General features: G+C 39.8%; 1 protein-coding gene across 1 annotated transcript in view; it reads left to right on the top strand.

The window, feature by feature from the left end:
* The window catches only part of MYH15 (myosin heavy chain 15), a 171,487-nt gene that overhangs the window by 81,174 nt on the left and 76,700 nt on the right, over nucleotides 1-13,613 (top strand). The window contains exon 22 of the mRNA XM_055419366.2: nucleotides 4,945-5,200. Coding sequence (XP_055275341.2) covers nucleotides 4,945-5,200 — 256 coding nt within the window. The remainder of the gene's footprint in view (nucleotides 1-4,944; nucleotides 5,201-13,613) is intronic.

Raw genomic sequence — 13,613 nt, 5'->3', positions numbered from 1 at the left:
TCTGACCACTTTACAGCATCCCCTGGGTGAGAAACTGATTCTTGGTGACATGTAACCATAACTCTCTTACTTCAATTCAGGCAGTTTCACTAGGGACATTTATCATCACCTCTGGACACTGAGTGTAGGTTTTGTTTATCCTTTAATAGAATTATGGAAAAGCAAGCTCCAAACAAAGGGATTTTGAGCAAGGGGTTCTGTGGTTGTCATATTTACTTTTTACTGTAGATAGGTCCACAGGTCTTGGTATGATTTGCTTACTTGACAGTTGTTAATTCCTTCTGTTTCCCCAAAGAAGAGAGATACCATTACATTATCAGAGATATCAGAGAGACGTCTCCTAAGAGTTTTCCATGACTCCCATATAGTATCCAACATGGTATGGGAGTTTATGAGAATTCAGGGATCAGGAGATATGACTTCTGTGACAGGTTTTGTAAACTTGTATGAGACTCAGTTCACCTCCTTCATCTCTAAAATGAGGTATTTACTATCCATCCTGTCTAAATCACAGAATGACTTTAAAAGAATTATTATGAAATATTTCAAACACAAAAAATAGAGAAAATACTATAATGTGTACTCATGGAGCTGTCATCAAAGTATATCAATTCCTAACATTTTCTCTGTAATTCCTCACAACTTAAAAATAAATAATTAAATTAATAGACAAAGTAGAAACCTTTCATGTATTTCTTCCTTGATCCAGGTCCTATTCCTAGCTCCCCAGATCCTGAATTTGTGTTTGTCACTCTGTTTCATTCATGTTTCACATATAAAACAGAAAAAGATGTAACATATTTCTGTAGTTACTCAGAATATATTTTGAAAAATAAATGAACAGACACAGTTGAAGTCCCTTGTGTATTTCTCCCTTGATCCAAGTTATACAGAGATATGCAGATATCCTTAAAAGGTTACATGATTCTGCAAGTTTTTAGTCTCCATGGAAACATTGTGTGTGTGTTATCTTAAAATTTGTTCTTTACACTCAGTACTAGTTTTGAAATTAGTTGATATTGATAAATCTATGGCTAGATTATTGATCTTAACTATTGGACAGTATTCTGTTGCATGAATATACTACAATTTATTTATCCACTTGCCAGCTCAAGTAAACTTATTTATAATTTTTTATATTACAAACAATTCTGCAGTGATGTTTTTATAAATGTCTCCCCTTGCACATATGCAAGAGTTTCTTGAGGGTGGTGGTGGTGGTGGTGGTTTAGTCACTAAGTTGTGTCCGACTCTTGTGACCCCATGGACGGTAACCCACCAGGCGCCTCTGTCCATGAGATTCTCCAGGCAAGAATACTGGAGTGGGTTGCCATTTTCTTCTACAGGGGATCTTCCCAACCCAGGAATAGAACCCGGATCTCCTGCATTGCAGGCAGATTCTTTCCCTTATAAGGGAAGCCCTTCTTGAGGGTAGTGTGACTCAAAATGCTGGTGCAATGGCTGATAGTATGTAGGTAGCAGCTAGCCAAGGCTCACACTTTGAGTGGCATTTCTCTAGCTATGAATTATAATATTAGGTTTTAGGCTATACACAGCTCCAGCTTTATGAGATGTTGCCAAAATGCTTTTCATTTTACTCTACCAGAAGTTTATGGAAGTCCCATGACTCTATATCCTCACCAACTTGTGGCATTTCAATTGCAAAAACTTTTGCCAGACTGAGTCATATTTCTGACTTTGGGGGAAGATATAATTTTCCTCTTAATATCATGTTTTCCATAGATTTTTTTTGTAGATATGAAATGTTATATAGAGGACATTTATGCTGTCTTATTTTGTTAATCATGTTTACCAAGAAATGATTAAATTCTTTTTTTGAATCTATGAAATAATTACATGGTGGGCTTCCCAGGAGGCACTAGTGATGAAGAATCAGCTTGCCAGTGCAGGAACCCCAGAGACATGGGTTTGATCCCTGAGTCAGGAAGATTCCCTGGAGGATGGAATGGCAATCCCCTCCAGTATTCATTCCTGGAGAATCCCAAGGAGGGAGGAACCTGGTGGACTGCAGTCCATGGGATCGCAAAGAGTCAGACACAACTGAGCAACTATCACTTTCACTTTCACCATTAACTCATAAATATGTTGTTAAATTAATAGATTAAAAAGTATTAAACCCACTTTGTTTATGAAATATGATCTTTTTTATACATTGTGGGATTGGTTATAATATTATTTTCTGCATCAATGTTCATGAATAAGTTTGGCCTGTAATTGTTTCCCCTGCTTTTCTCTGACTTTTAATCAGTTACCTTAATCTCAGTTAATTAATCAGTTAGGCAGTGTTTCTTCTTTTCAAAACATGAAATGATTTATTTTGATTATTTATTTTTGAGTTTTTGGTAAAATTTGCCTATAAAACCATCTAGATTTGGTATTTCTTTCATGATAGATTTTACAGATTTGATTTAATTTATTTAATAGTTATAGGCCTATTGAGATTTTGTTCTTAGATCAGTTTATATCAATTTCTTTAGAAAAATAAATTTTACATTTTTAAAAAATCTTCCAATTTGCTAGATTATAATTTTTAATCTGTCATATCTATAATTATGTTTCTAGAACATTATCATAGCTTATTATATTCTTAGGATTCTTAGGTATTATCATTCCTAATACTATTTACACTCTTTCTTTTTCTTGATTATTCATGTCTGACACTTATTTAATTAGATAATTTAAATTTAAGTCAAAGTCTCTCAGTCGTGTCCGACTCTTTGCAACCCCATGGATTATATAGTCCATGGAATTCTCCAGGCCAGAATACTGGAGTGGGTAGCCTTTCCCTTCTCCAGAGGATCTTCCCAACTCAGGGAATGAACCAAGGTCTCCCAGATTGCAGGCAGAGTTTTTACCAGCTAAGCCACAAGGGAAGAAAATTAAAATTTTCCTTTAATTAAAAATTTAAATACTTTAAAGCATTTAAATTGTTTATGTAAAGACTTAAATTTTTTTTGTTGTTGTTTGTTTTCTAGTTCATTAGTTTCTGATCTCATCTTTATTCTATCCTTCCTTCCAGTTGCTTGGGTTTATTTTAATTCACAATTTTTTTTTCAGTGTGTTTAATCAGCTGCTTAATTATTCCACTGAGTATTTTATTTCAATGACTTTACTTTTCAGTGCTAGACATATTATGTGGTCCTCTATCAAATCTGTCTGCCTTTTTTTTTCCATCATGGCTCATTCCTTTTTTTTTTTCAATTCTTTCTTTTATGTCTTTAAGAACTTTTAGTAATTACTCTATGGTCTCCACTAGATGGTTCGATTTTCTGAAATTCTTGGGGATTTAATTAAATTCTTTATTGTGGGTGCCCACATCGATAACCTCAGATATGCAGATGATACCACCCTTGGCAGAAAGTGAAGAAGAACTAAAGAGCCTCTTGATGAAGGTGAAAGAGGAGAGTGAAAAATTGGCTTAAAGCTCAGCATTCAGAAAATTAAGTCCCACCACTTCATGGCAAATAGATGGAGAAACAGTGGAAACAATGACTGACTTTACTTTTATGGGCTCCAAAATCACTGCAGATGGTGACTGCAGCCATGGAATTAAAAGACACTTACTCCTTGGAAGGAAAGTTATGACTAACGTAGACAGCATATTGAAAAGCAGAGACATTACTTTGTCAACAAAGGTCCACCTCGTCAAGGCTATGGTTTTTCCAGTGGTTGTGTATGGATGTGAGAGTTGGACTATAAAGAAAGCTGAGTGCCGAAGAATTGATGCTTTTGAACTGTGGTGTTGGAGAAGACTCTTGAGAGTCCCTAAGACTGCAAGGAAATCCAACCAGTTCATCCTAAAGGAAATGAGTGCTGAATATTCATTGGAAGGTCTGATGCTAAAGCTGAAACTCCAATACTTTGGCCACCTGATGCGAAGAGCTGACTCATTTGAAAAGACCCTGATGCTGGGAAAGATTGAGGGCAGGAGGAGAAGGGGATGACAGAAGATGAGATGGTTGGATGGCATCACCGACTCAATGGACATGGGTTTGGGTGGACCCAAATGGACTCCGGGAGTTGGTGATGGACAGGGAGGCCTGGTGTGCTGTGGTTCATGCGGTCGCCAAGAGTCGGACACAACTGAGTGACTGAACTGAACTGAACCCTCACTTATGGTTGAATTTTTTTCTATATGTGTTTTGCAATTTTGAGTTGTAAGCTAATCTTCAAGGGGACTTTAGGAAAATCTCTAGTGCTTGATTTTAGGGTATTTTCTTCAGTGCACTTTTGCATTTTTCCCCCAAGGACCCAAAGGGTATTTATTACCAGTATAAAAAATGATTATGCTAATTTCTTGTGTATTTCTGCACTAATCAGATAGTATAATTTAAACTTCAAATGCTCAAGTGGTGCTGGCTCATAGTTTTCAAAAAAAATTCCTAGTGTAAAAGAAATTTTTCTTCACCCTGAGCCCAGACCAAATCAGATGTACTTCTCTTTGACTTCTCTCTGTGCCAGTGGGTGAATTTTTAAATCCTCCTTTTCATTAAGAGTGAAATTCTTTGAAAATCTCAGCCTGTCTCTTTATCCACAAGGATATAAAAATACAAACTCTACAATACCAAGCCTGGCTTCCTCCTTCCATGAGGATGGTCAGGCTGCACAAGCATTCACTTTTGCTCCTTTTTTTAAAGCTCCCTTTATACTTCTTACCCTCTCTAAGGGTCACCTCTCATTATAGAATGTTTGTAATGGAAGCATTTTCAGGACATCTAGTCTACAACATTGTTAGCCCCAAAAGTCCCTCAAAGAGTTTTTGCTAGAATCAAATGAGAGCTTGGATGTAGAAGTGCTTTGAAGACTAATGAGAGTTTATGACTCCTAGAAAGATGTGCTTATTAAGGATTTTAATTTGAAAAATAACTCTCTTATAGTCTAGGTTAACTTGCTTTTCTTTTTTTCCCCAAACCCTCGATTTAGGGATGCACTTCTTTTGATCCAGTGGAACATAAGAGCTTTCATGGCTGTGAAGAGCTGGCCTTGGATGAGGCTCTTCTTCGAGATCAAGCCTCTTGTTAGATCTGCTGGAATGGGAAAGGAGGGAGCTGGACTGAAGGAAGAGTGTATGCAGCTGCAAAAAGCCTTGGAGAAGTCAGAATCTCAGAGGGAGGAGCTGAAATCAAAGCAAGTCTCCCTCCTCCAGGAAAAGAATGACCTGCTTCTTCAGCTGCAGGCTGTGAGTGGCCCCACCATTTCTTCTTCAAATCAAGTTTCTAAATAGATTCCCTTGTTTTGCAGGCAGTATTGACTTGAAAAAATAGAGACACGTGCTTTTCTAGTACCACAGGATTTCATCCAACACAGACAATGGAAACACTTAACGAGACACCCTGTTTTATAGTGAAGTGATTTCATTGGGAAGATACCTATGAAGGGGATGGATTTTATTAGATAGATTTTTAACTGTGTAAACATAAAAATCTATCTTGGGAGCCAGGAAGCTCTTGATCTTAATTTATATTCTGTAGGTAGCAGGAAACCCATTAGCAAATCAAAAGGTAGGATTTTAGTAGGTCATGAGAAAAGCTTTACTGAGATCTTCAGGATTATTGCAGTATGCCCCTAACTGGTTTTCCTGACTTTGATCTCTCTACTTGCCCTTCTTCAGTCCAAATCAACATTACAATCAGTTGAGTTCTTAAAACAGCAGTATTCAACCTTGACTTTGCCTCAAACTCATTTGTGAAACACTCACATTAAAAGAAAGATGTCCAGACTTGAATCTCAGATATTTGGGTTAAACAGACCCTGTGTGGGTTCAGATCATCTGTATGGGGGATTCTGATATCCATTCAGGATTAAGAACCTCGGCCTTGAACAAATATTGTGTTGCTTCCCTGATGAACAAACTTCAGATCAAAGAATATCTGAACTTGGCCTTGGCATCTGAGCCTCCTTCTCCAATCTGATGCTGAAGTGCCATTCAGTTCAGTTTAGTTCAGTCTCTCAGTCATGTCCAACTCTTTGAGACCCCATGGACTACATCACACCAGGCTTCCCTGTCCATCACCAACTCCTGGAGCCTACTCAAACTCATGTCCATTGAGTCAGTGATGCCATCCAACCATCTCACCCTCTGTCATCTCCTTCTCCTCCTGCCTTCACTTTTTCCCAGCTTCAAGGTCTTTTCAAATGAGTCAGTTCTTCATATCAGGTAGCCAAAGTATTGAAGTTTCAGTTTCAGCATCAGTCCTTCCAGTGAACATTCAGGACTGATTTCTTTAGGATTGACAGGTTGGATCTCCTTGCAGTCCAAGGGACTCTCAAGAGTCTTCTCCAACACCACAGTTCAAAAGCATCAGTTCTTCAGTGCTCAGCTTTTCTTTATAGTCCAACTCTCACATCCATACATGACTACTGGAAAAACCATAGCTTTGATGAGATGCACCTTTGTTGGTAAAGTGATGTCTCTGCTTTTTAATATGCTGTCTAGGTTTGTCATAGCTTTTCTTCCAAGGAGAAGCATCTTTTAATTTCATGGCTGCAGTCAACATCTGCAGTGATCTTGGGGCCCCCCAAAATAAAGTCAGTCACTGTTTCCCCATCTATTTGCCATGAAGTGATGGGACCGGATGCCATGATCTTAGTTTTCTGAATGTTGAGGTTCAAGCCAACTTTTTGACTCCCATCTTTCAGTTTCATCAAGAGGCTCTTTAGATCTTTACTTTCTGCCATAAGGGTGGTGTCATCTGCATATCTGAAGTTACTGATATTTCTCCTGGCAATCTTGATTCCAGCTTGTGCTTCTTCCAGCCAGGCATTTCACATGATATACTCTGCATGTAAGTCAAATAAGCAGGGTGACAATATACAGCCTTGATGTACTACTCCTTTCCTGATTTGGAACCAGTCTGTTGTTCCATGTCCAGTTCTAACTGTGGCTTCCTAACCTGCATACGGATTTCTCAGGAGGCAGGTCAGGTGGTCTGGTATTCCCATCTATTTCAGAATTCTCCAGTTTGTTGTGATCCACACAGTCAAAGGCTTTGGTGTAGTCAATAATGCAAAAATAGATGTTTTTCTGGAACTCTTGATTTTTCGATGATTCAGTGGATGTTGGCAATTTGATCTCTGGTTCCTCTGCCTTTTCAAAATCCAGCTTGAACATCTGGAAGTTCACGGTGCACATACTGTTGAAGCCTGGCTTGGAGAATTCCGAGCATGACTTTACTAGCGTGTAACATGAGTGCAATTGTGCAGTTTGAACATTCTCTGGCATTGCTTTTCCTTGGGATTGGAATGAAAACTGACTTTTTCCAGTCCTGTGTTCACTGCTGAGTTTTCCAAAATAACTGGCATATTGAGTGCAGCACTTTCACAGCATCATCATTTAGGATTTGAAATAGGTCAACTGGAATTCCATCACCTCCACTAGCTTTGTTCCTAGTGATGCTTCCTAAGGCCCACTTGACTTCGCATTCCACGATATCTGTCTCTAGGTGAGTGATCACACCATTGTGGTTATCTGGGTCATGAAGATCTTTTTTGTATAGTTCTTCTGTGTATTCTTAACACCGCTTCTTAATATCTTCTGCTTCTATTAGGTCCATACCATTTCTGTCCTTTACTGAGCTCATTTTTGCATGAAATATTCCCTTGGTATCTCTGATTTTCTTGAGGGGATCTCTATCTTTCCCTTTCTATTGTTTTCCCCTATTTGTTTGCATTGATCACTGAGGAAGGCTTTCTTATCTCTGCCTTGCTGTAATCTGGAACTCTGCATTTAGATGGGTGTATCTTTCCTTTTCTCCTTTTCCTTGCCCTTCTCTTTTCACAGCTATTTGTAAGGCCTCATCAGACAATCATTTTGCCTTTTTGCATTTGATTTTCTTGGGGATGGTCTTCATCACTGCCTCCTGTACAGTGTCACAAACCTCCATCCATAGTTCTTCAGGCACTGTGTCTATCAGATATAATCCTTTGAATCTATTTGTCACTTCCACTGTATAGTCGTAAGGGATTTGATTTGGGTCATACCCAAATGGTCTAATGGTTTTCTCTACTGTATTCTATTTAAGTCTGAATTTAAGTCTGAGACAGAAGTGTGTTGGGTGTCTCCTGAGGAGGTCCAGGTCAGCAGTGGCCTGCTGCAGGGGCAGGGGCTCTGGGTGCAGTAGACCTGGGTACGGCATAAGTCCTCTTGGAAGACGTCACCATTAACCTACTATCAAGTCACCAGAACTTACACAGGACTGGGGAAACAGACGCTTGGAGGGCACAAGCAGAACCTGTGTGCACCAGGACCTAGGAGAAAGGAGCAGTGACCCCATAAAAGACTGACCCAGTCTTGCCTGTGAGTGTCCAGGAGTCTCTGACAGAGGCATGGGTCAGCGGTAGCCTGCTGCAGGGTTGGTGTCAGTGAGGGTAGCAGTGCATGCATGGGACCTTTTGAAGGAGGTGGACATTATCTTCATTACCTCCACCATAGTTTGGCCTCAGGTCAAATAACAGGGAGGGAACAGAGCCCCGCCCTTCAACAGAAAATTGGATTAAAGATTTACTGAGCATGGCCCAATAAAGTAAGTTCAGTTCGGTTCAGTCGCTCAGTCATGTCTAACTCTTTGCAACCCCATGAATCACAGCACGCCAGGCCTCCCTGTCCATCACCAACTCCCAGAGTTCACTCAAACTCACGTCCATCGAGTTGGTGATGCCATCCAGCCATCTCATTCTCTGTTGTCCCTGTGTCCTCCCACCCCCAATCCCTCCCAGCATCAGAGTCTTTTCCAGTGAGTCAATGTTCGCATGAGGTGGCCAAAATATTGGAGTTTCAGCTTTAGCATCAGTCCTTCCAATGAACACCCAGGATTGATCTCCTTTAGAATGGACTGATTGGATCTTGCAGTCCAAGGGACTCTCAAGAGTCTTCTCCAGCACCACAGTTCAAAAGCATCAATTCTTCGGCGATCAGCCTTCACATCCAACTCTCACATCTATACATGACCACGGGATAAACCATAGCCTTGACTAGACGGACCTTTGTTAGCAAAGTAATGTCTCTGCTTTTTAATATGCTATCTCAGATGACCATTATATCTACTACAGTGGGCAGGAATCCCTTAGAAGAAATGCAGTAGCCATCATGGTCAACAAAAGAGTCTGAAATGCAGTACTTGGATGCAGTCTTAAAAACGACAGAATGATTTCTGTTTGTTTCCAAGGCAAACAATTCAATATTACAGTAATCCAAGCCTATGCTCCAACCAGTAATGCTGAAGAAGCCGAAGTTGAACGGTTCTATGAAGACCTACAAGACCTTTTAGAACTAACACCCAAAAAAGATGTCCTTTTCATTATAGGGGACTGGAATGCAAAAGTAGGAAGTCAAGAAACACCTGGAGTAACAGGCAAATTTGGCCTTGGAGCACGGAATGAAGCAGGGCAAAGGCTAATAGAGTTTTGTCAAGAGAATGCACTGGTCATAGCAAACACCCTCTTCCAATAACACAAGAGAAGACTCTACACATGGACATCACCAGATGGTCAACACCGAAATCAGATTGATTATATTCTTTGCAGCCAAAGATGGAGAAGCTCTATACAGTTAGCAAAAACAAGACCAGGAGCTGACTGTGGCTCAGATCATGAACTCCTTATTGCCAAATTCAGACTTAAATTGAAGAAAGTAGGGAAAACCACTAGACCATTCAGATACGACCTAAATCAAATCCCTTATGATTATACAGTGGAAGTGAGAAATAGATTAAGGGACTAGATCTGATAGATAGAGTGCCTGATGAACTCTGGACGGAGGTTCGTGACATTGTACAGGAGACAGCGACCAAGACCATCCCTATGGAAAAGAAAATAAAGTAAAGTAATGCTTACAATTCTCCAAGTCAGGCTTCAACAGTACATGAACCCTGAAATTCCAGATGTTCAAGCTGGATTTAGCAAAGGCAGAGGAGCCAGAGATCAAATTACCAACATCCATTGGATCATCAAAAAAGCAAGAGAGTTCCAGAAAAACATCTACTTCTGCTTTATTGAGAAAAAGCAAGAGAGTTCCAGAAAAACACCTACTTCTGCTTTATTGACTATGCCAAAGCCTTTGACTATGTGGATCACAACAAACTGTGGAAAGTTCTTCAAGAGATGGGAATACCAGACCACCTGACCTGCCTCCTGAGAAATCTATATGCAGGTCAAGAAGCAACAGTTAGAACTCGACATGGGAACAACACACTGGTTACAAATAGGGAAAGGAGTACATTAAGACTGTATATCGTCACCCTGTTTATTTAACTTCTATGCAGAGTACATCATGAGAAATGCTGGGCTGGAGGAAGTACAAAATGGAATCAAGTTTGCCAGGAGAAATATCAATAACCTCAGATATGCAGATGACACCACCTTTATGGCAGAAAGCAAACATGAACTAAAGAGCCTCTTGATGAAAGTGAAAGAGGAAAGTGAAAGTGTTGGCTTAAAGCTCAACATTCAGAAAATTCAGATCATGGTATTTGGTCCTATCACTTCATGCAAATAGATGGGGAAACAGTGGAAACAGTGACAGACTTTATTTTGGGGGGCTCCAAGATCACTGCAGATGTTGACTGCAGCCATGAAATTTAAAGACCTTTTCTCCTGGAAGAAAATTTATGACCGACCTAGACAGCATATTAAAAAGCAGAAATATTACTTTGCCAAAAAAAGTCCATCTAGTCAAAGCTATGGTTTTTCCAGTAGTCATGTATGTATGTGAGAGTTGGACTATAAAGAAAATCTGAGCGATGAAGAATTGATGCTTTTGAACTGTGGTGCATGGCCCCACCTGTCAGAATAAAACCCATTTTCCCCCTCAGTCAGTCTCTCCCATCAGGAAGCTTCCATAAGTTTCTTATCCTTCTCCATCAGAGGCAGACAGATTGAAAGCCACAATCACAGAATACTAACCAATCTGATCACATGGACCAGCCTTGTCTAACTCAGTGGAACTATGAGCCATGCTGTGTAGGGTCACCCAAGATGGACGGGTCATGGTGGAGAGTTCTGACAAAATGTGGTCTGCTGGAGAAGGGAATGCAAACTACTTCAGTATTCTTGCCTTGAGAACCCCATAAACAAAAACAAAGGGAGGACACTGAAAGATGAACTCCCCAGGTTGGTAGGTGCCCAATATGCTACTGGAGATCAGTGGAGAACTAACTCCACAAGGAATGAAGAGATGATGCCAAAGCAAAAACAGCATCCAGTTGTGGATGTGACTGGTGATGGAAGTAAAGTCTGATGGTATAAAGAGCAATATTGCATAGGAATCTGGAATGTTAGGTCCATGAATCAAGGCAAATTGCAAGTGGTCAAACAGGAGATGGCAAAAGTGAATGTCGACGTTCTAGGAATCAGCGAACTAAAATGGACTGGAATGGGTGAATTTAACTCAGATGACTATTGTATCTACTACTGTGGGCAAGAATCCCTTAGAATAAATGGAGTAGCCATCATAGTCAACAGAAGAGTCTGAAATGCAATACTTGGATGCAATCTCATAATTGACAGAATGATATCTGTTTGTTTCCAAGGCAAACCATTAAGTATCACAGTAATCCAAGTTTATGCCTTGACCAATAATGCTGATGAAGCTGAAGATGAATGGTCCTATAAAGACCTACAAGACCTTCTAGAACTAACACCCAAAAAAGATGTCCTCTTCATTATAGGGGACTGGAATGCAAAAGTAGGAAGTCAAGAAATACCTAGTGTAACAGGCAAATTTGGCCTTGGAATACAAAATGAAGCCGGGCAAAGCCTAATAGAGTTTTGCCAAGAGAACACACTAGTCATAGCAAACACCCTCTTCCAACAACACAAGAGAAGACTCTACACATGGACATCACCAGATGGTCAATACCGAAGTCAGATTGATTATATTCTTTTCAGGCAAAGATGGAGAAGCTCTATACAGTCAGCAAAAGCAAGACCAGGAGCTGACTGTAGCTCACATCTTGAACTCCTTGTTGACAAATTCAGACTTAAATTGAAGTGCCTTACTCATTCCCTTTTAGTAATATTCCCCTTCTCTAGCTATCCAGACCACTGTTATCCCCAAACATTCCAAAGGCAGGTATGAAATTATATACATCTTTGTTGTATTCTCCACCCCACTTAGAACAGTACTAAGTTTAAAAAAACCCTGGGTTCAAATACAACTATATAAATAGAAGTTTTTCTTGCTGTTTGGATTACTGAAAACAGAGAAAATTTAGTAATTTTAGACTAACCCGGGTTATCCTTTTGGGGCTGTGCTACCCATTGATGTTTCAATAGGCCATATTTTATATGAGAATTTACACTCAGACTCACACTTCTGATACATATTTATCATAACAGTGGTTCTAGAACTTTAGTGTTTATCAGCTTCACCTAGGATTCTTGTTAGAACTACAAATTCCTGGGCCCCACTCAAACCTACATTAAGATCCATACTGTGAGAATCACAGCTTGTAATATCATATTTTGTCTGGCTTATGAGAAAGACAGGTTTGAGTAAGAGTAAGGTACGTTTGAATAGTTAAAAGGCAGATTTGAATAGGAGAAAGGCAGGTTTGAATAAGACCCGGCCTCCTAGTTTTCATCATTCTTCCTCTCAACAAAGAGAGTGGCCAGTGCTACCTGGACTGATGTAGGGATAGAAAAGGACTCAACTTTTGAAAGGAGCGGAGGGTAAAATTCTGGGATATATGATCAAAGAGCATAGGAAATACATGAAGCCAATCCAGGGCAAATCCAGGAAGGCTGAGATGGGTTCAAATTGTAATTAATTAGAAAAGCTGAATTGGCTATGAAATATTTTATCATCGTTGATTTTTAAGAAACACAGCTCAATACAGTACAAATCAAGGAAACAAGGGTTCTTTTAAAATCATTCACTAACTCAAAACTGAGTGAACCCATTTCAATTAGCACTGCAAGTACGTGAGAAAATTACTGCAGGGGAAAGCATGCCCCTGCTGTTAAACTGTTATACCACTGCTTGGCTGGCTTCAGACACGCTGTCATGTTTAATGAGGGATCGATGATGGTCGATTGGATTGTCCTCCTCATTTGGTGATGGTGACAGGTCCTATACTCATGCTGAATGGAAGAGAGCAAACAGCTGTTCTGCTTGTCAACTGGGGTGAACTGAGATCAAATGTCCCCCTTGTTGTTCAAGCACTGGAACTTCTCTGATTTGCATGAATCCTTTTGCTTCCATATTTTTGTTTTTAGCTTAGCCCTTCTCTTGGTCTTCAGTGATGTTGGAGATTCACTACGCTATATGTCTCCCATCTGTGCCTCCTTGAGCCCCACTTGTTGGACAGATAGGATGAGAGATAGTCAGAAAACAGTAGCCTGGATTTTTGTTTTTTTCTGCCCTTGGTCTAAGTAGATGCAACAATTTATGCCAAGTGACTAGTTAGGTACTAGGTTACTGACATTGCAAAGGATGGATGAAGTCTAGAGATGGAAGATAGAGATATGAGTGAAGTTATGTCTCAACAAGACCTACAGTAATTAAGAACTTGCTCACAGAGAAGAGGTTTCATTTAGCCTCTAAATGGAGACAAATGAGAGGAGTTCAAAGTTACAAAAGGTGCTTTTGTAGCAAA

Source organism: Moschus berezovskii, chromosome 1 (genome assembly GCF_049115385.1).
Source record: "Moschus berezovskii isolate FMDL1 chromosome 1, NW_MosBer_1.0, whole genome shotgun sequence".
NCBI lineage: Eukaryota > Metazoa > Chordata > Mammalia > Artiodactyla > Moschidae > Moschus > Moschus berezovskii.
Note: the sequence above shows the minus strand (reverse complement) of the source record. Positions and strands in the feature narration are given on the sequence as shown.